Source organism: Ambystoma mexicanum, chromosome 13 (genome assembly GCF_040938575.1).
Source record: "Ambystoma mexicanum isolate Mex_15411 chromosome 13, UKY_AmexF1_1, whole genome shotgun sequence".
NCBI classification, from domain to species: domain Eukaryota; kingdom Metazoa; phylum Chordata; class Amphibia; order Caudata; family Ambystomatidae; genus Ambystoma; species Ambystoma mexicanum.
Window position 1 is genome coordinate 27224647 of NC_090938.1, and position 27686 is coordinate 27252332.

General features: G+C 53.9%; 1 protein-coding gene across 2 annotated transcripts in view; it reads left to right on the forward strand.

Annotated features, from left to right (window-relative positions):
- The first annotated feature begins 229 nt into the window (after positions 1 to 229).
- LOC138520771 (hatching enzyme 1.2-like) overlaps positions 230 to 27686 on the forward strand; it is a 39444-nt gene continuing 11987 nt past the window's right edge. The window contains exons 1-3 of one of the 2 annotated variants that reach the window (XM_069633063.1): positions 230 to 347; positions 19106 to 19151; positions 19247 to 19351. In XM_069633063.1, coding sequence (XP_069489164.1) covers positions 264 to 347; positions 19106 to 19151; positions 19247 to 19351 — 235 coding nt within the window. In that variant the 5' untranslated portion in view covers positions 230 to 263. The remainder of the gene's footprint in view (positions 348 to 19105; positions 19152 to 19246; positions 19352 to 27686) is intronic. The other variant, XM_069633064.1, reaches the window with a different exon arrangement.

Sequence of the window (27686 nt, forward strand, 5' to 3'; positions counted from 1 at the left end):
GCCCAAGGTCTCATATCCAGGCGTGTCTTTGTGGTCAGCTTTGATGTTGCCCCTACCTCCAACCCCCCACCCCACCGCCCCCCTAGCAACCCCCGCCCCTCTGGGCCCCCGTCGATTAGGAGCCGCAGATGAGCCAATCGGGTTAGCCAGAAAGTTGTCCAAGGACATCTCGCGCTACGGCCTGGCCGTGCCAGCCTCCGATAGAGGGTATAAAGAGCAGGCCTCCCGAAGTGCCTCGGTATCCAGCTGCTCCTCCAGGCACTATGAAGCTCCTACTCCTAAGCGTCCTCCTCTCGGCGCTGCCGGCCGCCCTCTATGCCCTCCCGCTGCCTGTACTCGCCGGGCAGGTGAGTAGTGAGCTTAATGTATGTTCATATGTATAGCGCCGACATGCCGCCTTCATGGCCCTCTGGGGCATTGTGAGCCAGCTGGAATCAGAAAATGCAAATACTGTCTGAGACTCTCAGGGCACACATCACATTGAATGAATGATTTAATGAGTTAACTTGTAATGCTGAGCGTGTTGGCCTACACCCCTCCCCCTATTCATGGGGCTTTCAAGCGTCCCAGGGCGCATTACTCTAAGACGTGGTGGGGGGTTCTGGGCGTGCTGTCTGTATCCCCAATGTATGGCAGCGAATTGCATTCCCAGGTCATTAACGAGTTACAAGGACACTAGCTGCATGACCCGGCGTTTCAAACACCGACCCATCTCTTTCTCTCTCTCTCTCCTGTTCTCTCTCTCCCTGCCTCTCTTACACTCTCCTCTCTCTGTCCACTCTCCCCTGCTAGTTTGAAACATCGAACTCTCACACTACCTCTCACTCTCTCTCTCCCTCCTTTTAAACAACGATCTCTCACACTCTCTCCTGTTCTCTCTCTCTCTGTTCTCTACCCCAGGGTTCAGAGGCCTACCGAGAAATCTCCAGAGTTCCCTAGAGGCCAGTCCACCCCTGCCTACGTACAGAGGCCTACCGGAAAATCTCCAGAGTTCCCTAGAGGCCAGTCCACCCCTGCCTACGGTACAGAGCCCTACCAGGAAATCTCCAGAGTTCCTTATAGGCCAGTCCACCCCTGCCTCAGACTCTCTCCTTTTCTCTCTCTTTGCTCTCTCTCAAGCACTCCCTTTCTCTCACCCTCTCTCCCTCATTTCAATCACCGACCTTTTTCTCTCCCGCCCTCGTGTCAAACACAGATCCCCCACTCTCTCCTTTTCTCTCTCTCCCTCATTTCGAACACTGATCTCGCACACTGCCTCCTTTTTTTCTCTATCCCCCTTCAAAAATGGCCTCTCGCACTCTCTCTTTTTCTCCCACTCTCTCTCTTTTCAAAAAACGGACCTCTCACACTCTCTCCTTATCTCCCTCCCTCCTTTCAAACACTGATCTCTCGCATACTTGCCTATTCTCTCCTCACAGACACCCTTTCCTCACACACACACACCCTTTCCTCACACACACCCTCTCCTCACATACACCCTCTCCTCACACACACCCTCTCCTCACAGGCAACCTCCCCTCACACACACCCTATCCTCACACACTCCCTCTCCTCACACACACCCTCTCCTCACAAACACCCTCTCCTCACATAAACCCTCCCCTCACACACACCCTCTCCTCACACACACCCTCTCCTCAAACACACCCTCTCCCCACAGACACCGTCTCCTCACACAAACCCTCTCCTCACAGAAACCCTATCCTCACACACAAACCCTCTCCTCACACACACCCTATACTCACATATACCCTCACCTCACACACACCCTCTCCTCATACACACCCTACCCTCAAAGACACCCTCCCCTCACACACACCTCTCCTCACAGACAACCTCTCCTCACACACACACCCTCTCCTCACACACACCCTCTCCTCACATACACCCTCTCCTCACACACACCCTATCCTCACAGGCACCCTCCCCTCACACACACCCTATCCTCACACACACCCTCTCCCCACAGAAACCCTGTCCTCACACAAACCCTCTCCCCACAGACACTCTATCCTCACACACACACCCTCTCCTCACACACACCCTATCCTCACAGACACCCTCCCCTCACACACACTCTCTCCTCACACACACCCTCTCCTCACACACACCCTCTCCTCATACACACCCTCTCCTCACACACACCCTCTCCTCACAGACACCCTCTACTCACACAAACCCTCTCCTCACACACACACTCTCCTCACAGACACCCTCTCCTCTCACACACTCTCTCCTCACAGTCACCCTCTCCTCACAGACACCCTCTCCTCACACACTCCCTCTCCTCACAGACATCCTCTCCTCACACACACCCTCTCCTCACAGATACCCTGTCTTCGCACACCCCCTCTCATCAGACACCCTCTCCTCACATACACCCTCTCCTCACACACTCCCTCTCCTCACAGACACCCTCTCCTCACACACACCCTCTCCTCGCACACACCCTCTCCTCGCACACACCCTCTCCTTGCACAAACCCTCTTCTCACACACACCCTCTCCTCCCACACACCCTCTCCTCACACGTCACCCCCTCTCCTCACAGACACCCTCTCCTCACACCACACCCTCCTCACAGATACCCTCTCCTCACGCACACCCCCTCCCCTAACACACACCCTCTCCTCACACACCCCCTCTCCACACAGACACCCTCTCCTCACACCACACCCTCCTCACAGATAACCTCTCCTCACGCACACCCTCTCCTCACAGATATCCTCTCCTCACGCACACCCTATCCTCACAGACACCCTCTCCTCACACCACACCCTCTCCTCACAGACACCCTCTCCTCACACCACACCCTCTCCTCACAGACACCCTCTCCTCACACCACACCCTCCTCACAGATACCCTCTCCTCACGCACACCCTATCCTCACAGACACCCTCTCCTCACACCACACCCTCTCCTCACAGACACCCTCTCCTCACACCACACCCTCCTCACAGATACCCTCTCCTCACGCCCACCCTCTCCTCACAGATACCCTCTCCTCACGCACACCCATTTCTCACAGACACCCTCTCCTCACACCACACCCTCTCCGCACAGACACCCTCTCCTCACACCACACCCTCCTCACAGATACCCTCTCCTCACGCACACCCTATCTTCACAGACACCCTCTCCTCACACCACACCCTCTCCTTACAGACACCCTCTCCTTACACCACACCCTGCTCACAGATACCCTCTCCTCACACACACCCTATCCTCACAGACACCCTCTCCTCACACCACACCCTCTCCTCACAGACACCCTCTCCTCACACCACACCCTCCTCACAGACACCCTCCCCTCACACCACACCCTCCTCACAGACACCCTCTCCTAACACACACCCTCTCCTGGCATACACCCCCTTCTCACACACACCCTCTCCTCACACACACCCTCTCCTCACACGTCACCCCCTCTGCTCACAGACCCCCTCTCCTCACACCACACCCTCCTCACAAATACCCTATCCTCACAGACACCCTCTCCTCACACCACACCCTCCTCACAGATACCCTCTCCTCACAGACCCCTCTCCTCACACCACACCCTCCTCACAGATACCCTCTCTTCACAGACACCCTCTCCTCACACCAAACCCTCCTCACAGATACCCTCTCCTCACACACACCCTCGCCTCACAGACACCCACTCCTCACAGACACCCTCTCCTCATACACAACCTCTCCTCACACCACACCCTCCTCACAGATACCCTCTCCTCATACACACCCTCTCCTGGCACACACCCTCTCCTCACACACACCCTCTCCTCACACACACCCTCTCCTCACCCACAGCCTCTCCTAACACACACCCTCTCCTCACACACCCCCTCTCCCCACAGACACCCTCTCCTCACCCACAGCCTCTCCTAACACACAACCTCTCCTCACACACCCCCTCTCCTCACAGACACCCTCTCCTCACACACAGCCTCTCCTAACACACACCCTCTCCTCACAGAACCCCTCTCCTCACAGACACCCTCCCTCACATACAGCCTCTCCTAACACACACCCTCGCCTCACACACACCCTCTCCTCACAGACACCCTCTCCTCACACCACACCCTCCTCACAGACACCCTCTCCTCACACCACACACTCCTCACAGATAACCTCTCCTCACGCACACCCTATCCTCACAGACACCCTCTCCTCACACCACACCCTCTCCTCACAGACACCATCTCCTCACACCACACCCTCCCCACAGATACCCTCGCCTCATGCACACACCCTCCTCACAGACACTCTCTCCTCACACCACACCCTCCTCACAGACACCCTCTCCTAACACACACCCTCTCCTGGCACACACCCCCTTCTCACACACACCCTCTCCTCAGACACACCCTCTCCTCACCTACAGCCTCTCCTCACCCATCACCCCCTCTCCTCACAGACACCCTCTCCTCACACCACAATCTCCTCTCAGATACCCTCTACTCACAGACACCCTCTCCTCACACCACACCCTCCTCACAGATACCCTCTCCTCACAGAAACCCTCTCCTCACACCACACCCTCCTCACAGATACCCTCTCCTCACACACACCCTCTCCTAACACACACACTCTCCTGGCACACACCCTCTTCTCACACACATGCTCTCCTCACACACACCCTCTCCTCACCCACAGCCTCTCCTCACACGTCACCCCCTCTCCTCACAGACACCCTCTCCTCACACCACACCCTCCTCACAGATACCCACTCCTCACAGACACCCTCTCCTCACACCACACCCTCCTCACAGATACCCTCTCCTCACAGACACCCTCTCCTCACACCACACCCTCCTCACAGATACCCTCTCCTCACAGACACCCTCTCCTCACACCACACCCTCCTCACAGATACCCTCTCCTCACACACACCCTCTCCTCACAGACACCCACTCCTCACAGACATCCTCTCCTCACACCAAACCCTCCTCACAGATACCCTCTCCTCACACACACCCTCTTCTTACACACACCATCTCCTCACATACACCCTCTCCTCACACACACCCTCTCCTCACCCACAGCCTCTGCTAACACACACCCTCTTCTGGCACACACCATCTCCTCACATACACCCTCTCCTCACAGACACCCTCTCCTCACCCACAGCCTCTCCTAACACACCCCCTCTCCTCACACACCCCCTCTCCTCACAGACACCCTCTCCTCACACACCCCCTCTCCTCACACACACCCTCTCCACAGCCTCTCCTAACACACCCCCTCTCCTCACACACCCCCTCTCCTCACACACCCCCTCTCCTGGCACACACCCTCTCCACACACGTCACCCCCTCTCCTCACAGACACCCTCTCCTCACACCACACCCTCCTCACAGATACCCTCTCCTCACGCACACCCCCTCTGCTAACACACACCCTCTCCTCACACACCCCCACTCCACACAGACACCCTCTCCTCACACCACACCCTCCTCACAGATACCCTCTCCTCACGCACACCCTCTCCTCACAGATATCCTCTCCTCACGCACACCCTATCCTCACAGACACCATCTCCTCACACCACACCCTCTCCTCACAGACACCCTCTCCTCACACCACACCCTCCTCACAGACACCCTCTCCTCACACCACACTCTCCTCACAGATACCCTCTACTCACAGACACCCTCTCCTCACACCACACCCTCCTCACAGATACCCTCTCCTCACAGACACCCTCTCCTCACACCACACCCTCCTCACAGATACCCTCTCCTCACAGACACCCTCTCCTAACACACACCCTCTCCTGGCACACACCCCTTTCTCACACACATCCTCTCCTCACACACACCCTCTCCTCACCCACAGCCTCTCCTCACACGTCACCCCCTCTCCTCACAGACACCCTCTCCTCACACCACACCCTCCTCACAGATACCCACTCCTCACAGACACCCTCTCCTCACACCACACCCTCCTCACAGATACCCTCTCCTCACAGAAACCCTCTCCTCACACCACACCCCCCTCACAGATACCCTCTCCTCACAGACACCCTCTCCTCACACAACACCCTCCTCACAGATACCCTCTCCTCACACCACACCCTCCTCACAGATACCCTCTCCTCACACCACACCCTCCTCACAGATACCCTCTCCTCACAGACACCCTCTCCTCACACACACCCTCTTCTTACACACACCATCTCCTCACATAAACCCTCTCCTCACACACACCCTCTCCTCACCCACAGCCTCTCCTAACACACACCCTCTTCTGGCACACACCATCTCCTCACATACACCCTCTCCTCACAGACACCCTCTCCTCACCCACAGCCTCTCCTAACACATACCCTCTCCTCACACACCCCCTCTCCTCACAGACACCCTCTCCTCACACACCCCCTCTCCTCACACACACCCTCTCCTCACCCACAGCCTCTCCTAACACACCCCCTCTCCTCACACACCCCCTCTCCTCACACACCCCCTCTCCTAGCACACACCCTCTCCACACACGTCACCCCCTCTCCTCACAGACACCCTCTCCTCACACCACACCCTCCTCACAGATACCCTCTCCTCACGCACACCCCCTCTCCTAACACACACCCTCTCCTCACACACCCCCACTCCACACAGACACCCTCTCCTCACAGACACCCTCTCCTCACACCACACCCTCCTCACAGATACCCTCTCCTCACGCACACCCCCTCCCCTAACACACACCCTCTCCTCACACACCCCCTCTCCACACAGACACCCTCTCCTTACACCACACCCTCCTCACAGATAACCTCTCCTCACGCACACCCTCTCCTCACAGATATCCTCTCCTCACGCACACCCTATCCTCACAGACACCCTCTCCTCACACCACACCCTCTCCTCACAGACACCCTCTCCTCACACCACACCCTCTCCTCACAGACACCCTCTCCTCACACCACACCCTCCTCACAGATACCCTCTTCTCACGCACACCCTATCCTCACAGACACCCTCTCCTCACACCACACCCTCTCCTCACAGACACCCTCTCCTCACACCACACCCTCCTCACAGATACCCTCTCCTCACGCCCACCCTCTCCTCACAGATACCCTCTCCTCACGCACACCCATTTCTCACAGACACCCTCTCTTCACACCACACCCTCTCCGCACAGACACCCTCTCCTCACACCACACCCTCCTCACAGATACCCTCTCCTCACGCACACCCTATCCTCACAGACACCCTCTCCTCACACCACACCCTCTCCTCACAGACACCCTCTCCTCACACCACACCCTCCTCACAGACACCCTCCCCTCACACCACACCCTCCTCACAGACACCCTCTCCTAACACACACCCTCTCCTGGCATACACCTCCTTCTCACACACACCCTCTCCTCACACACACCCTCTCCTCACACGTCACCCCCTCTGCTCACAGACCCCCTCTCCTCACACCACACCCTCCTCACAGATACCCTCTCCTCACAGACCCCTCTCCTCACACCACACCCTCCTCACAGATACCCTCTCTTCACAGACACCCTCTCCTCACACCAAACCCTCCTCACAGATACCCTCTCCTCACACACACCCTCACCTCACAGACACCCACTCCTCACAGACACTCTCTCCTCATACACAACCTCTCCTCACACCACACCCTCCTCACAGATACCCTCTCCTCATACACACCCTCTCCTGGCACACACCCTCTCCTCACACACACCCTCTCCTCACACACACCCTCTCCTCACCCACAGCCTCTCCTAACACACACCCTCTCCTCTCACACCCCCTCTCCCCACAGACACCCTCTCCTCACCCACAGCCTCTCCTAACACACAACCTCTCCTCACGCACACCCTCTCCTCACAGATACCCTCTCCTCACGCACACCCATTTCTCACAGACACCCTCTCTTCACACCACACCCTCTCCGCACAGACACCCTCTCCTCACACCACACCCTCCTCACAGATACCCTCTCCTCACGCACACCCTATCTTCACAGACACCCTCTCCTCACACCACACCCTCTCCTTACAGACACCCTCTCCTTACACCACACCCTGCTCACAGATACCCTCTCCTCACACACACCCTATCCTCACAGACACCCTCTCCTCACACCACACCCTCCTCACAGATATCCTCTCCTCACACACACACCCTCCTCACAGACACCCTCCCCTCACACCACACCCTCCTCAAAGACACCCTCTCCTAACACACACCCTCTCCTGGCATACACCCCCTTCTCACACACACCCTCTCCTCACACACACCCTCTCCTCACACGTCACCCCCTCTCCTCACAGACCCCCTCTCCTCACACCACACCCTCCTCACAAATACCCTATCCTCACAGACACCCTCTCCTCACACCACACCCTCCTCACAGATACCCTCTCCTCACAGACCCCTCTCCTCACACCACACCCTCCTCACAGATACCCTCTCCTCACGCACACCCCCTCTCCTAACACACACCCTCTCCTCACACACCCGCTCTCCACACAGACACCCTCTCCTCACACCACACCCTCCTCACAGATACCCTCTCCTCACGCACACCCTCTCCTCACAGATATCCTCTCCTCACGCACACCCTATCCTCACAGACACCCTCTCCTCACACCACACCCTCTCCTCACAGATACCCTCTCCTCACACCACACCCTCCTCACAGATACCCTCTCCTCATGCACACCCTATCCTCACAGACAACCTCTCCTCACACCACACCCTCTCCTCACAGACACCCTCTCCTCACACCACAGCCTCCTCACAGATACCCTCTCCTCACGCACACCCTATCCTCACAGACACCCTCTCCTCACACCACACCCTCTCCTCACAGTCACCCTCTCCTCACACCACACCCTCCTCACAGATACCCTCTCCTCACGCACACCCTCTCCTCAGAGATACCCTCTCCTCACGCACACCCATTTCTCACAGACACCCTCTCCTCACACCACACCCCACACCCTCTCCGCACAGACACCCTCTCCTCACACCACACCCTCCTCACAGATACCCTCTCCTCACGCACACCCTATTCTCACAGACACCCTCTCCTCACACCACACCCTCTCCTTACAGACACCCTCTCCTCACACCACACCCTCTCCTTACAGACACCCTCTCCTTACACCACACCCTGCTCACAGATACCCTCTCCTCACACACACCCTATCCTCACAGACACCCTCTCCTCACACCACACCCTCTCCTCACAGACACCCTCTCCTCACACCACACCCTCCTCACAGACACCCTCCCCTCACACCACACCCTCCTCACAGACACCCTCTCCTAACACACACCCTCTCCTGGCATACACCCCCTTCTCACACACACCCTCTCCTCACACACACCCTCTCCTCACACGTCACCCCCTCTGCTCACAGACCCCCTCTCCTCACACCACACCCTCCTCACAAATACCCTATCCTGACAGACACCCTCTCCTCACACCACACCCTCCTCACAGATACCCTCTCCTCACAGACCCCTCTCCTCACACCACACCCTCCTCACAGATACCCTCTCTTCACAGACACCCTCTCCTCACACCAAACCCTCCTCACAGATACCCTCTCCTCACACACACCCTCGCCTCACATACACCCTCTCCTCACACACACCCTATCCTCATCCACAACCTCTCCTCACACCACACCCTCCTCACAGATACCCTCTCCTCATACACACCCTCTCCTGGCACACACCCTCTCCTCACACACACCCTCTCCTCACACACACCCTCTCCTCACCCACAGCCTCTCCTAACACACACCCTCTCCTCACACACCCCCTCTCCCCACAGACACCCTCTCCTCACCCACAGCCTCTCCTAACACACAACCTCTCCTCACACACCCCCTCTCCTCACAGACACCCTCTCCTCACACACAGCCTCTCCTAACACACACCCTCTCCTCACAGAACCCCTCTCCTCACAGACACCCTCCCTCACATACAGCCTCTCCTAACACACACCCTCGCCTCACACACACCCTCTCCTCACAGACACCCTCTCCTCACACCACACCCTCCTCACAGACACCCTCTCCTCACACCACACACTCCTCACAGATAACCTCTCCTCACGCACACCCTATCCTCACAGACACCCTCTCCTCACACCACACCCTCTCCTCACAGACACCATCTCCTCACACCACACCCTCCCCACAGATACCCTCGCCTCATGCACACACCCTCCTCACAGACACTCTCTCCTCACACCACACCCTCCTCACAGACACCCTCTCCTAACACACACCCTCTCCTGGCACACACCCCCTTCTCACACACACCCTCTCCTCAGACACACCCTCTCCTCACCTACAGCCTCTCCTCACCCATCACCCCCTCTCCTCACAGACACCCTCTCCTCACACCACACTCTCCTCACAGATACCCTCTACTCACAGACACCCTCTCCTCACACCACACCCTCCTCACAGATACCCTCTCCTCACAGAAACCCTCTCCTCACACCACACCCTCCTCACAGATACCCTCTCCTCACAGACACCCTCTCCTCACACAACACCCTCCTCACAGATACCCTCTCCTCACACCACACCCTCCTCACAGATACCCTCTCCTCACAGACACCCTCTCCTCACACCAAACCCTCCTCACAGATACCCTCTCCTCACACACACCCTCTTCTTACACACACCATCTCCTCACATAAACCCTCTCCTCACACACACCCTCTCCTCACCCACAGCCTCTCCTAACACACACCCTCTTCTGGCACACACCATCTCCTCACATACACCCTCTCCTCACAGACACCCTCTCCTCACCCACAGCCTCTCCTAACACATACCCTCTCCTCACACACCCCCTCTCCTCACAGACACCCTCTCCTCACACACCCCCTCTCCTCACACACACCCTCTCCTCACCCACAGCCTCTCCTAACACACCCCCTCTCCTCACACACCCCCTCTCCTCACACACCCCCTCTCCTAGCACACACCCTCTCCACACACATCACCCCCTCTCCTCACAGACACCCTCTCCTCACACCACACCCTCCTCACAGATACCCTCTCCTCACGCACACCCCCTCTCCTAACACACACCCTCTCCTCACACACCCCCACTCCACACAGACACCCTCTCCTCACAGACACCCTCTCCTCACACCACACCCTCCTCACAGATACCCTCTCCTCATGCACACCCCCTCCCCTAACACACACCCTCTCCTCACACACCCCCTCTCCACACAGACACCCTCTCCTTACACCACACCCTCCTCACAGATAACCTCTCCTCACGCACACCCTCTCCTCACAGATATCCTCTCCTCACGCACACCCTATCCTCACAGACACCCTCTCCTCACACCACACCCTCTCCTCACAGACACCCTCTCCTCACACCACACCCTCTCCTCACAGACACCCTCTCCTCACACCACACCCTCCTCACAGATACCCTCTTCTCACGCACACCCTCTCCTCACACCACACCCTCTCCTCACAGACACCCTCTCCTCACACCACACCCTCCTCACAGATACCCTCTCCTCACGCCCACCCTCTCCTCACAGATACCCTCTCCTCACGCACACCCATTTCTCACAGACACCCTCTCTTCACACCACACCCTCTCCGCACAGACACCCTCTCCTCACACCACACCCTCCTCACAGATACCCTCTCCTCACGCACACCCTATCCTCACAGACACCCTCTCCTCACACCACACCCTCTCCTCACAGACACCCTCTCCTCACACCACACCCTCCTCACAGACACCCTCCCCTCACACCACACCCTCCTCACAGACACCCTCTCCTAACACACACCCTCTCCTGGCATACACCCCCTTCTCACACACACCCTCTCCTCACACACACCCTCTCCTCACACGTCACCCCCTCTGCTCACAGACCCCCTCTCCTCACACCACACCCTCCTCACAGATACCCTCTCCTCACAGACCCCTCTCCTCACACCACACCCTCCTCACAGATACCCTCTCTTCACAGACACCCTCTCCTCACACCAAACCCTCCTCACAGATACCCTCTCCTCACACACACCCTCACCTCACAGACACCCACTCCTCACAGACACCCTCTCCTCATACACAACCTCTCCTCACACCACACCCTCCTCACAGATACCCTCTCCTCATACACACCCTCTCCTGGCACACACCCTCTCCTCACACACACCCTCTCCTCACACACACCCTCTCCTCACCCACAGCCTCTCCTAACACACACCCTCTCCTCACACACCCCCTCTCCCCACAGACACCCTCTCCTCACCCACAGCCTCTCCTAACACACAACCTCTCCTCACACACCCCCTCTCCTCACAGATACCCTCTCCTCACGCACACCCTATCCTCACAGACACCCTCTCCTCACACCACACCCTCTCCTCACAGATACCCTCTCCTCACACCACACCCTCCTCACAGATACCCTCTCCTCACGCACACCCTCTCCTCACAGATACCCTCTCCTCACGCACACCCATTTCTCACAGACAATCTCTCTTCACACCACACCCTCTCCGCACAGACACCCTCTCCTCACACCACACCCTCCTCACAGATACCCTCTCCTCACGCACACCCTATCTTCACAGACACCCTCTCCTCACACCACACCCTCTCCTTACAGACACCCTCTCCTTACACCACACCCTGCTCACAGATACCCTCTCCTCACACACACCCTATCCTCACAGACACCCTCTCCTCACACCACACCCTCCTCACAGATATCCTCTCCTCACACACACACCCTCCTCACAGACACCCTCCCCTCACACCACACCCTCCTCACAGACACCCTCTCCTAACACACACCCTCTCCTGGCATACACCCCCTTCTCACACACACCCTCTCCTCACACACACCCTCTCCTCACACGTCACCCCCTCTCCTCACAGACCCCCTCTCCTCACACCACACCCTCCTCACAAATACCCTATCCTCACAGACACCCTCTCCTCACACCACACCCTCCTCACAGATACCCTCTCCTCACAGACCCCTCTCCTCACACCACACCCTCCTCACAGATACCCTCTCCTCACGCACACCCCCTCTCCTAACACACACCCTCTCCTCACACACCCGCTCTCCACACAGACACCCTCTCCTCACACCACACCCTCCTCACAGATACCCTCTCCTCACGCACACCCTCTCCTCACAGATATCCTCTCCTCACGCACACCCTATCCTCACAGACACCCTCTCCTCACACCACACCCTCTCCTCACAGATACCCTCTCCTCACACCACACCCTCCTCACAGATACCCTCTCCTCATGCACACCCTATCCTCACAGACAACTTCTCCTCACACCACACCCTCTCCTCACAGACACCCTCTCCTCACACCACAGCCTCCTCACAGATACCCTCTCCTCACGCACACCCTATCCTCACAGACACCCTCTCCTCACACCACACCCTCTCCTCACAGTCACCCTCTCCTCACACCACACCCTCCTCACAGATACCCTCTCCTCACGCACACCCTCTCCTCACAGATACCCTCTCTTCACGCACACCCATTTCTCACAGACACCCTCTCCTCACACCACACCATCTCCGCACAGACACCCTCTCCTCACACCACAGCCTCCTCACAGATACCCTCTCCTCACGCACACCCTATCCTCACAGACACCCTCTCCTCACACCACACCCTCTCCTCACAGTCACCCTCTCCTCACACCACACCCTCCTCACAGATACCCTCTCCTCACGCACACCCTCTCCTCACAGATACCCTCTCCTCACGCACACCCATTTCTCACAGACACCCTCTCCTCACACCACACCATCTCCGCACAGACACCCTCTCCTCACACCACACCCTCCTCACAGATACCCTCTCCTCACGCACACCCTATTCTCACAGACACCCTCTCCTCACACCACACCCTCTCCTTACAGACACCCTCTCCTTACACCACACCCTGCTCACAGATACCCTCTCCTCACACACCCTATGCTCACAGAAACCCTCTCCTCACACCACACCCTCTCCTCACAGACACCCTCTCCTCACACCACACCCTCCTCACAGATATCCTCTCCTCACACACACACCCTCCTCACAGACACCCTCCCCTCACACCACACCCTCCTCACAGACACCCTCTCCTAACACACACCCTCTCCTGGCATACACCCCCTTCTCACACACACCCTCTCCTCACACACACCCTCTCCTCACACGTCACCCCCTCTCCTCACAGACCCCCTCTCCTCACACCACACCCTCCTCACAAATACCCTATCCTCACAGACACCCTCTCCTCACACCACACCCTCCTCACAGATACCCTCTCCTCACAGACACCCTCTCCTCACACCACACCCTCCTCACAGATACCCTCTCCTCACACACACCCTCGCCTCACAGACACCCACTCCTCACAGACACCCTCTCCTCATACACAACCTCTCCTCACACCACACCCTCCTCACAGATACCCTCTCCTCATACACACCCTCTCCTGGCACACACCCTCTCCTCACACACACCCTCTCCTCACACACACCCTCTCCTCACCCACAGCCTCTCCTAACACACACCCTCTCCTCACACACCCCCTCTCCCCACAGACACCCTCTCCTCACCCACAGCCTCTCCTAACACACACCCTCTCCTCACAAACCCCCTCTACTCACAGACACCCTCTCCTCACCCACAGCCTCTCCTAACACACACCATCTCCTCACATACCCCTCTCCTCACAGACACCCTCTCCTTACATACAGCCTCTCCTAACACACACCCTCGCCTCACACACACCCTCTCCTCACAGACACCCTCTCCTCACACCACACCCTCCTCACAGACAGCCTCTCCTCACACCACACCCTCCTCACAGATACCCTCTCCTCACGCACACTCTATCCTCACAGACACCCTCTCCTCACACCACACCCTCTCCTCACAGACACCATCTCCTCACACCACACCCTCCTCACAGATACCCTCTCCTCACGCACACCCTATTCTCTCAGGCACCCTCTCCTCACACCCCCCCTCTCCTCACAGACACCCTCTCCTCACCCACAGCCTCTCCTAACACACACCCTCTCCTCACACACCCCCTCTCCTCACACCACACCCTCCTCACAGATACCCTCTCCTCACGCACACCCTATTCTCTCAGGCACCCTCTCCTCACACCACACCCTATCCTCACAGACACCCTCTCATCACACCACACCCTCCCCACAGATAACCTCTCCTCATGCACACACCCTCCTCACAGACACCCTCTCCTCACACCACACCCTCCTCACAGACACCCTCTCCTAACACACACCCTCTCCTGGCACACACACCCTTCTCACACACACCCTCTCCTCAGACACACCCTCTCCTCACCTACATCCTCTCCTCACCCATCACCCCCTCTCCTCACAGACACCCTCTCCTCACACCACACCCTCCTCACAGATACCCTCTCCTCACAGACACCCTCTCCTCACACCACACCCTCCTCACAGATACCCTCTCCTCACAGACACCCTCTCCTCACACCACACCCTCCTCAAAGATACCCTCTCCTCATGCACACACCCTCCTCACAGACACCCTCTCCTAACACACACCCTCTCCTGGCACACACCCCCTTCTCACACACAACCTCTCCTCGCACACACCCTCTCCTCGCACACACCCTCTCCTTGCACACACCCTCTCCTCACACACACCCTCTCCTCACACACACCCTCTCCTCACACGTCACCCCCTCTCCTCACAGACACCCTCTCCTCACACCACACCCTCCTCACAGATACCCTCTCCTCACGCACACCCTCTCTCCTAACACACACCCTCTCCTCACACACCCGCTCTCCACACAGACACCCTCTCCTCACACCACACCCTCCTCACAGATACCCTCTCCTCACGCACACCCTCTCCTCACAGATATCCTCTCCTCACGCACACCCTATCCTCACAGACACCCTCTCCTCACACCACACCCTCTCCTCACAGATACCCTCTCCTCACACCACACCCTCCTCACAGATACCCTCTCCTCATGCACACCCTATCCTCACAGACACCCTCTCCTCACACCACACCCTCTCCTCACAGACACCCTCTCCTCACACCACACCCTCCTCACAGATACCCTCTCCTCACGCACACCCTATCCTCACAGACACCCTCCCCTCACACACCCCCTCTCCTCACAGACACCCTCTCCTCACCCACAGCCTCTCCTAACACACACCCTCTCCTCACACACCCCCTCTCCTCACAGACACCCTCTCCTCACATACAGCCTTTCCTAACACACACCCTCGCCTCACACACACCCTCTCCTCACAGACACCATCATGCATTGATCATCTTCAGAAGTTCTTCAGCTTATCGTTTTGCAAGTTATGTGATTTTTAATAACTATTGTGCCCCAAACTGCACGTTTACATATTTCCTTGTTGCCAATAAATTGCTTTATGGTAGCAGAGCACGCAACCTTATTTTGCATTCGGTGTCCATTCGCTTGAGCACTAAAATATTTTATCGTTAAGAACCTGATCTTTTTTTAATATGCATATCCATGCTTCCACAACTGCAATTTGGGACTGTTTTTGTTTTCAAAAATGACATGTATTTTGTACTGGGAGGATAGCTCAGTGGCGACGTGTGCGCCTTGGAAGCAAAACCAAAAAAGCAACACAGGTTCGATCCCCGGGTCCGCGCTTAGCAACCTCCGGGTATTTAAGTGTGTTATAAATATGCAACTAAGACAAAAAAACAATTACGCAACCAAAAACCTATTCCTGTAACAGCACCTCGATGCCCGCGGGCTGTGTGTTCCAGAGGGAGGCGCCTGGCGAAGACAGAGCTCTATCCACAACTCGTTGCTTGGAAAAGCGACTAACCCTGAGGGAGTTGGAGGTGGCGGAGCGAAGAGCTCGAGTAGGAAGATATTTCCGAAGAGAGAGTTGGAGGTATTGCGGTCCCAGTCCCAGAAGGCCTTATGGACAATGCAGATGGTCTTGAACTTAATCCCTGCCGGCACTGGGAGCCAATGGAGAGATTTCAGTGCTGGAGAGATACGATCCCTGGGCTTGAGGCCAAGGACAAGTCTTGCAGTCCTGTTCTGGATGAGTTGCAGAGGGCGGAGAAGAGAGACAGGCAGATTTAGAAAGAGGCTGTTGCAGTAGTCCAGCCTGGAGAGAACCAGAGCTCTGGAGACAGTCTGCCTTCGACCACTGAATTTCTGACCACTCTGCTTGTCCTTTGAAAACAGTTTTGGCTCGTGTATAAGTATCAGGCCTTTGCTGGGCAGTGCTGTTATATGCCAGGTACTCGCACCATGTTGCATCTACTACCATTGATGGCCAGTTAATACCACTACGGCAGCGCATGGCAAATGCATTTCCCATGCCTACACAACAGCCGCAACCTTTTGCGTTGCCAATGCTTGTTTTTATACGGACAAATTTGATGCAGAATGAGACTGGATTGTGAATGGAAGGGCAGTGATACGATAGCGCTTTCACAGAACTTGCTGGGAAACAAATCAATATGTTATTGTGCACACAACCCCACAGGTGTGCATTGCCCACACACGCCTGGCAACCGGTGCATCTGAAGGAAATCCTGTGGGATGGAACTTACCTGCCCAAGACTGACCGGGTAGTGGCCAGCTTCCCTGGCAGTGCCTGGGCTCCAGGAAGCAACTGGTGAATCTGAAGGAAAGCCTGTGGGATGGAACTTACCTGCCCAAGAGTGATCGGGTAGTGGCGGGCATCCCTGGCAGTGCCTGGGCTCTAGGAAGCAACTGGTGAATCTGAAGGAAAGCCTGTGGGATGGAACTTACCTGCCCAAGACTGATCGGGTAGTGGCGGGCTTCCCTGGCAGTGCCTGGGCTCTAGGAAGCAACTGGTGAATCTGAAGGAAATCCTGTGGGATGGAACTTATCTGCCCCAGAGTGATCGGGTAGTGGCCGGCTTCCCTGGCAGTGCCTGGGCTCCAGGAAGCAACCGGTGAATCTGAAGGAAAGCCTGTGGGATGGAACTTACATGCCCACGACTGAACCGGTAGGGGCCAGCTTCCGTGGCAGTGCCTGGGCTCTAGGAAGCAACTGGTGAATCTGAAGGAAAGCCTGTGGGATGGAACCTACCTGCGCCAGACTGATCGGGTAGTGGCGGGCATCCCTGGCAGTGCCCGGGCTCTAGGAAGCAACTGGTGAATCTGAAGGAAAGCCTGTCGGATGGAACTTACCTGCCTAAGCGTGATTGGGTAGTGGCGGGCATCCCTGGCAGTGCCTGGGCTCCAGGAAGCAACTGGTGAATCTGAAGGAAAGCCTGTGGGATGGAACTTACCTGCCCCAGACTGATTGGGTAGTGGCGGGCATCCCTGGCAGTGCCTGGGCTCCAGGAAGCAACTGGTGAATCTGAAGGAAAGTCTGTGGGATGGAACTTTGATCGGGTAGCGGTGGGCATCCCGGGCAGTGCCTGGGCTCCAGGAAGCAACTGGTGAATCTGAAGGAAAGCCTCTGGGATGGAACTTACCTGCCCCAGACTGATCGGGTAGTGGCGGGCATCCCTGGCAGTGCCTGGGATCTAGGGAAGGGCTCGCAATTTATAGGCAAAACAAGTGTTAATCAAGTGTTTTTTGTACATGTTTATTTTAAAAGTTTGGAATTTCCCAGTCTGAGGCACTATTCAATTTATGAAAAGGTATGTTTACAAGCAAGTAACCATTTCTGCCTGTGATGTCACTTCCTGTGATGTCATTTCTGGTCCCTCGCTAACTGTAAGCCACTCTACAGCTGCTATCCAGTTGTATTTTTTATTTTACTTTAAACATCCCCCGCTAATCTTTTAATTTTGTAGCTAACACTCAAGTGCTTATAACCTGGCGCAGTGTTGCCAGTTCTGCAGAAAGCATTTACTCTTGAAGCGAGAAACTGTTCTGCATTTGTTGGCATCTTTCAGAACGGTTCTGAAAAAGGTTTTCTGCAGATGCCATGTGTGTGTCTACCCAGCTGCATGCAGGGAAAGGGCAGCACCCCAAAAACAAGCCCAACTTTACTGCCTTGCCTGTTCTTTCAGCTGCGCCCTCTCCTCTTTTTCAGGCGCAGGGATGGCTGGCGGGACCCTCGGAGACCCAGCATCACCTTGGTAAGTATTCCAGCTAGACCTGGGTGCGCTAAGCGGGGGTGGGGCCGGGGGCGGGGTCACTGTTTCACTTCTTAATGTCTAAGTCACATGATCAGATCCTGTTTTGATAGGAGGAGGGCCCGACGAGCAGGCTGACCTCGGCTCTGGGGAGGAAGACCCCGAACCCTCAGCTCAGATCCTGAAGGTCAACGAAGCTTCTGGTAAGTCGAGATGAGGGGTACCTGGTGTTGGGGTGACTGCCGGCATATAGGGATTGCTTGGGGCTGTGGTGACTGCCAATGGGCTATGGTTACTTTTGGGGTTTTGGAGGAGTGTTTTGGCCATAGTGACTGCCTGCAGACAACAGTGACTGCAGTGGGGGGCGGGGGAGTGGAGCTGTGGAGGTGGGGGGAGAGGTGTGGGGGATGGGGACTGGGGGGCGGTGAGTTCTGGGACTCAAGCCATTGCCCGGTGTCTGGGTGACTGCTGTGGGGGCAAAGTAATTGCCTGCGGTGCCACAGTGATTGCCTGGTGCTGGGGTGACTTCTGGGGGTTGGTTAGACTGCTACATGTCATTTCATCCTGGGATGTTTTTTCGCACTGGTTTTTACCTAAGATTTTTTAATGAAAAAACCCATTGACATTTTTTTATTTTTGGGGGGACCCAAACCCCCCATTCCCTTTAATTTTTTATGTATTCCTGAACACCCACACCCCATATATATCATTTTCTACCCTCCCCCCTAAAAATGGGATGGCTTATTTCATTAAAAAAATCACGGTAAAAAAACCATCGAAAAAACAACCCGCAATGAAAGGACGTTGTACCGGTTAGACTGGGGGCCAAAGTGACGGCGAGGGACGGGGTGACTTCTTTAGCTGAAAGCGACTGCCCTGCTTTTCTCTTCAGTCTCTCTCTGCTTTTTGTTGTTCTCGGTCTCTTGCACTCAGAGTGTATGTGAAACCTGTGTGTAGTAGCACCTGGGCGGGGCTACCATAACACTAATTACAGGCCCAAATAACCGGACAGACTCACAGAATATGGCAAAATACTACTTTATTATCAGCTCAATAAAGCAGGGAAATCCGGCCAGCATAACAAGTCGCAGATTACTCACTCTAAAAATACATTCCCATTATACAGAGGCTTTATACCGCAATATGCATCAGCTATGAGGCCATCCTACGTGGCAAGTAGTAAAAACCTACTGAGCGGAGCGATAGGTTAAGGGAACATAAATAGCTATCATTAGAAACATCACTGGTTGCCCTTCACCTGATAGGCATGCTTAGCGGCTGGCATCTTCTTCCAACCTTGGACGTTCAGCTCGTTAGCAGAACGTAAGCAAAACGAAACCAAGGTGCAGGGAACAACGTCTGACAACTGCCCACTTGGCCCACTAGCCTACCATCACTCATCAGTTAGGCCCTAAGGCAAGGCCTCTTCTTTGGAGTTGACCTTGCTGACTGTTCTCTTCTCCGGGACTCTTAAGCGAGTGAGGGTACACTGCTATCTTCGTTTCAAGCATTATGAATAGGCCTGGTTTTCTGTTCTTGCACCACGTGTGAGCAGACCATGATCTCTCCATTCTGTCCTCCTATTTAGTGCTACTTGATTCAGTTATACTGGGTGCTATTACTCTCTTTGGCCTCTGGGGACTTGGTTGCTCTGTCTTGCACATGCTCTTCTTCACTTTTAATTGTCCAACACTTGGCTCTCACATATGTTTACTCCTTTGCTTAATCTAAGAGAAATATGTCCTGCGTACATGGCTTATCCTCTTTCACTCCTTTTGTTCTTTGCAGTTGGTTCTGACTGTGGCATCCTTGATCCTTAGCCAAACAAATATTCATTGTTCTTGCAGGAATTTGTATTCCAGTACCTGTCAGCTCTTCTGCCTCGGTCTCTCTCCGTGGGGTTTTCAGCTTGCTATTACACGAAACCGACGCCTATCTTTTCAAAATGGCTGCTTTACCCGTGTTATATTTTCTACTGCAGCATGCTTCTATATTTCTCATCTACCTTGCGTTTCTGCGTATACACATCTACTGCATCTCTTCTCCAGTGTCTTCTTATTACACATGATTTCTTCACATTTTTATGTTCGTTTACTTTGTTGCTTCAGTTACATCTTCATTCTTTGAGTGTTTGTATATCGTTACAGTGCGTCATTATGTCTTCTCTTTATGACGTCACTTTACACCTGTCAGACTTTACTTATAACTCTTCTACATCTGGTGTTGTCTGCATACTTCCTTCTACCACGTCAGTTTGAGGGTACATTCGAAACAGTTGTCTGAGTGCATAACGTCATTCATATCGTCAATGCAGTATTGGGACGATACCAGGTGTCATGCACAGTGCTTTCTTGCTGCTCTTCCAATATGACAGAGGTGAGGGGACGGGCTCCATGAGTGACATGTACATCTCCTCCTCTACACCCGGTTTTCTGTGCACTCTGTTTTTTCTCTCTCTCCCTCTCTTTATCTTTCTGCTCCGTGTGCTCCCCTCTCTCCCTCTCTCTCTATGTCTTTCTGCTCCGTGTGCTCCCCTCTCTCCCTCTCTCTCTGTCTTTCTGATCTGTGTGCTCTCTCTATGTCTTTCTGCTCTGTGTGCTCTCTCTCTTTCTCTCTCTCTCTCTCTCTCTTTCTCTCTCTTTCTCTCTCTCTGTCTTTCTGCTCTGTGTCTCTCTCACTTTGTCTTTCTGCTCTCTCGCTTTATTTCTGCACCGTGCTCTCTCTCTCTCCCCTCTCTGTGCTGTGTGCTCTGTCTCCCCCTATCTTTCTGCCTTTCTGCTCTGTGTGTGCTCTCCCTCTCCCTCTCTGTCTTCCTGCTCTGTGTGCTCTCTCGCTCTCTTTCCTCTATCTCTCTCTAACTCTCTCCACCACTCTCCCTCTCTCCCCTATCCCTCTCTCCACCACTCTCTCCCTCTCTCTCTCTGTGTCTTTCTACTCTGTGTGCTCTCTCTCCCTGTTTTATCGCTCTTTGTGCTCTCTCCCTGCCCATCCTCTATCCCTCTCACTCCCTCTCTCCATCACTCTCTCTCTCTTTCTGCTCTATGTGCTCTCTCTTTCACACACTCTCTATGGTCTGTGTGATCTCTCTCTAGCTGTCTTTCTGCTCTGTGTTCTCTCACTCGCTCTCTGCACTATGCTCTCACTCTCTCTTACTGTTCTGTGTGCTCTCTCTCCTCCTCTCCCTCTCTCTGTCTTTCTGCTCTGTGTGCTCTCTCTCTCCTCGTCTTTCTGCTCAGTGTGCTCTCTCTCTCTTTCTTTCTGCCCTGTGTGCTCTCTTTCTCTGTGTCTGTCATTCTGCCCTGTGCTCTCTCTCCCTCTATCTGTGCTGTGTGCTCTCTCTCCCCCGTCTCTTTCAGCCTTTCTGCTCTGTGTGTGCTCTCTCTCTCCCTATCTCTCACTGTATTTCCGCTCTTTGTGCTCTCTCTTTTTCTGCTGTGTGCTCTCTTTATCTTCTCTCTCTCAATGCTGTGTGCTCTCTCTCTCTCTCTTTCTGTTTCTTTCTGTCTTTCTGCTCTGTGTGCACTCTCCCTCCCTCTCGCTCTCCACTTCTCTCTCTCTCTCTCTCTCTCTGTCTCTCTCTCTCTCTCTCTCTCTCTCTCTTTCTCTCTCTCTGGTCTGTGTGCTCTCTATCTCCCTCTCTCTAATTCTGTCTTTCTGCTCTGTGGGATCCCTCTCTCCCTCTTTCTCTTTCGTCTCTGTGTACTCTCTCTCTCTCTCTCTCTCTCTGTCTTCCTGCTCTCTGTGCTCTCTCTATGCGCTGTGCTCTCGTTCTCTCTTTCTGATCTGTGTGCTCTCTCTGCGCTGTGCTCTCCCTCTCTCTTTCTGATCTGTGTGCTCGTTCTCTCTCTGTGCTCTGTCTGATCTCTCTGTCTTTCTGCTCTGTGTGCTCTCTCTCTCCTCCTCTCTCTCTCTCTCTTGCTGTCTTTCTATTCTCTGTGCTCTCTCTCTCTCTCTCTCTCTCTCTCTCTCTGTCTTTCTGCCCTGTGACCTCTCTCGCTCTCTGTCTGCTCGGTGTGCTCCCTCTCTCTCTCTCTCTCTCTCTCTCTCTCTCTCTCTCTGTCACTGTCAGGTCCCACCTTCTTTGGTTTGTTGTCCTTAGGTGCAAAGAGGTAAGGCCTTTAACTCCATGCCGCCACCGTGCCAACCAAGTATAGTAATCTGGGAGGCACGGAGCCCACTCGGTGAGCTCGGTCTCAAGGAAAAAAACCCTCCTGGGGGAAAACCTGACTGGAATGTTATGGTGCCCAGGTCACTGTAGTTGTTGAAGATCACAGTAGCAGTAGCAGCTCTCCTTGAAACTGTGCAGCAGATACGGAAAAAATATGAGAGCTGTTGCAGGTAACAGCGGATATGCAGAGAAAAGAACCAACTGTATATGAAGAATTAAGAGAGCAAGGCAGGAAACTCAGACAGGGGGGAACCACAGAAGGCGCCAGTTACAAGAATCCAGAATAGCACAGGGAGAGGCACAGAATGTAGAATGCCGCGAGAATCTGGAGGCACGGCAAGCAGGAAAGCAAGAATCAGAGAAAGGAAGTCAAATAGAACAGAAGCGCGCGGCGAGCCGTGCAAGGGAAAAACACACACACTAGCAAACAGCATCAATGGAAAGCAGTTGCAACGCGCAGCCTACCTGTTCTGCTGTGTCTATATTGCCAGAACTGCATTCTTCCGGTACTGACGCAAACGTAATGACTCCAATGTTGCGGGTACGTGAATGCTGGCCATGTTGGAATGGGGAAAGCTCCTCCAGCGTTTCCATAGCGACACACGGTTTAGCAACCTCCATGTCTGCCGTAAGCGTAACAGAGATGTTACATTATGCCCCTCCTGTGTGAAAATACACCTGGCTTCCAGGGGTGACGTTGGTGGAATTCTTGAATCAGACGAGGGGCACGTATTTTGGAGGAGGATTGTATGTTGGAGGGGGATTCCCTCAATATTTCAGCTGCAGAATAACCTTTCCAATGTACCAGATACTGAAGTACACCCTGATGGTACCTGGAGTCGCAGACCTTATTGACCTTGTATTCACCCTCCTGGTCCTTCACTGGGGGAATTACATCTTTCTTGTCTTGCCCAATAAACAGTTTCAACAAAGCGGTGTGGAACACAGGATGTAAACGTTGCCAAGTGGTTGGCAAACAGAGTTTATAAGCCACCGGATTGATGGTTTTCATCACTGGAAACGGTCCGACATGTTTAGGGGGGAACTTGCCAGGTCTTAGTCTGAGTGGGAGGTATTTTGAGAATAACCATACCAGGTCGCCATTTTGATAGTTCTCGGATTGTCTCCTTCTACAATCAGCATAGGTCATGTATGTGGCTTGAGCGTCTTGCAAGGCTTGACAGGTCTTTTGCTGAACATCCCGTAAGTTCCTTAAGTTTTCCTCTACAGATGGCACTGAAGTGACCACAGCGGGTAGATCCGGGATCCAGATGGGATGAAATCCATAGGAACAAAAGAAAGGACTCTTTGCCATAGCTGAGTGTACCATGTTGTTATAGGAGAACTCAGCTAAAGGTAACAGAGTTGCCCAGTTGTCCTGACAGTAGTTAGTCAAACATTTGAGGTATTGCTCCAGGGTTTGGTTAAGGCGCTCGGCCTGACCATTTGTCTCAGGATGGTATCCTGATGACATGGCTCTAGAGATACCAAGGTACCTACACAATGCCCCCCAGAACCTAGAGGTATGCTGCACTTCATGGTCAGAAGTTATGGACTCCGGTAACCTATTCAAGTGAAAGATGTCCCTGAGGAACACAGCGCTCATTTCTTCTGCAGTTGGTATCTTTCTCAGAGAGGAGAAATGTGCTAGTTTTGTGAAATAAACCACAGTCACCATAATGACCGTACATCCACAGAATTCCAGTAGCTCTCCTATAAAGTCTGTTGAAATCTTCTGCCATGGTCGAGAAGGCAATGTGTGGGAATAGAGGTGACCTGCTGGAAGACGGCGTGATGTCTTATTCTGAGCACAAACCAAACATTCATTAACGTAGGTGGTAATGTCACTGATAAGAGAGGGCCACCAAAACTACCTCTTTATGAGCTCCATAGTGACTCTCTGTCCATGGTGTCCATGCATAAATGAGTTTTGTCCCAATTTCATAACCTTTTAGTGGAATTCTGGTGTAGGTACATATATCTTTGTTTTGAAGTAGTATAGACCGTGTTTAGACGTGAGTTGTGGACGTAGTTTAGGATCAAGGGGACTGCCTGTTACTGCTGTATCCAAGTATCGATTTTGTGTATGAAGATGGTGGTAGGAAACATCTTACCCCGAAATGGTCCTTCCGCTTCTAGGTGTCTGTTTCTGGACAGAAGGTCAGCGATCACGTTCTTTATTCAAGGAAGCTAGGTAATCACAAACAAATAATGGGAAAAGAAGTGCACCCACCGTGCTTGCCATCTGTTCTGGCAGTCAAGGCTTTGTAAGGACATCCGGTTTCGATGGTCTGTCCTGATCTCAGTGGGATGAGGAGTGCCAAGTAACAAGTGTCTCCACTCTTTACAGGCCAGTTTCATGGCGAGCAGCTCTTTCTCCAATTCCGAGTAATTGCACTCAGCGGGCGATAAGGTCTTTGAAAAATAGGCCAAAGCGTGTTCTCTGCCATTGTCTTGTATCTTTTTTAACACGGCTCCTATGGCAGCATCTGAGGCAGCTGTTTCCAGAAGAAAGACCATTGCGCAATGGGAGGGAGAGTTGGTACTTGGCTGCCTTCATGGACTACAGCTACCAGAATTCCCTGAGGCCACGATCTTGTACTAAACAGCAACACCTGAACAAACTGCCTCCCTGATGAGTGAGAGAGGCGCTGAAGCACTCGAAGGAGAACACCATCTGGACTTTGGGCGGCTGATTGAACTGGGAACCAGAGTGCGCCCCTCACCATGACATGCACCACTGTGCAGTGGTGGTGTGGGTGCAAGATTTGGTTGCAGAATTAGTTTGGGGATCGTGTGGGCGCATTTCTTCACGTGTAGTTGGCCAGAATTCAAGGCCTAGCACTGCTGTCCAAATTGTATTTGTATTTTATTGCAATTTATTAAGCACTTTCGTAAAAGTGCTGTACATATCACATGGCAAAAGACAGTACAAAAAAAATGAAATTGAATATGAATATCAAACCGAGGTAAATAAGCAGACATTAAAGGGGATAAAGAGGTGCCAGAAGATAAGTCTTTAATCAAGAGTAAAAGATGTGAAGAAAGGGAGAGGCAGGAATATCAGGAGAGGGGCATTCCAAGATGCTGGAGCCAGCAGAGAGAGTGACCAGAAGCCAGAAGCAGCACAAGGAGGCTCAGGAAGAGCGAGGAGGGGATAAGATGCTGGTAACGAAGAGAACGTGAGAGAGTGTAGGGAGAAATAAGGTAAACAAGAACCTGCTAACACATGAGGAGGGGCATTCCAGAATGCTGGAGCCAGCAGAGAGGCTGACCAGAAGCCAGAAGCAGCACAAGGAGGCTCAGGAGCTGTGACGAGGGGAGGCTAGGAACAAAGAGAACATAAGAGAGAGTAGGGAGGAATATGAGAAGCAAGTCCCTGGTAAGACCATGAGGAGGGACATTCTGCAATGCTGGAGCCAGAAGAGAGATTGACCAGAAGCCAGAAGCAGCACAAGATGTCTCAGGAGCCGCGACGAGGGGATGAGAGGCTGTTAACGAAGAGAACGTGAGGCGGAGTGAGGGGAAATAAGGGAAGCAGGACCCTGGTAAGACTTAAAATGATTCAGAGGAAGTGGAAAAGAAGACGAGAGTCTCAAGGAAGTAGAGATATAGAACGGAGGGAATAAGGGACGAGAGAGGAGAAAGTGAGAGCAGAAGATGATAGCAGAGTTAAATACAGAACAGAGGGGGTGATATGGGAGAATGGTAGTCCAATGAGGAGAGCAGAGCAGCAATCTCGGCGGGAAAAGATAGAGGCGGTAATAAGAAGTTAGCAGTGTGAAAGGACAGGTAAGGGCGGATTTCCCGAAAGTTAAAGAGAAAGGAGCGACGGTGCGAACAGTTAGGAAAATATGAGCGGAGAAGGAAAGAGAAGAATCATAACTGACGCCTCGATCATGAAAAGGGGAGAACAGATGGAGAAAGAAGAGAAGAGGGGAGAAGGAGAAGTTGGTGCAAAGTACACAATCTACATTTTCGAAGGGTTAAGATGAAGAAAATGGAAGTGCATCCAATCCTTTATGGCAGAGAGCCATGATGAGAATGGGCCAGAAAACAGAGAAATGGCGAAAACGATTTGAGAGTCATTGGCATAAATGTGCAAGGAAAGTTGAAAGATTCAATGATAGAGACCAACGGGAGAGTATATATAGAGACGTGCTAGGGGCCAAGTACTGAGCCTTGTGGGATCCCGTAGCAGAGAGGTTGTGCAGAAGAGGTGCAGCCGGCCCAGAACACAGAAAAAGGGTGATTAGAAAGATAAGAATGGAACCAGTGGATAATAGAGCTAGAGAACCCGAGTGCAGTGAACGCACAAAGTAGATTAGGGAGGTTGACAGTGTCAAAGACCGCAGATAGATCCCGGAGAA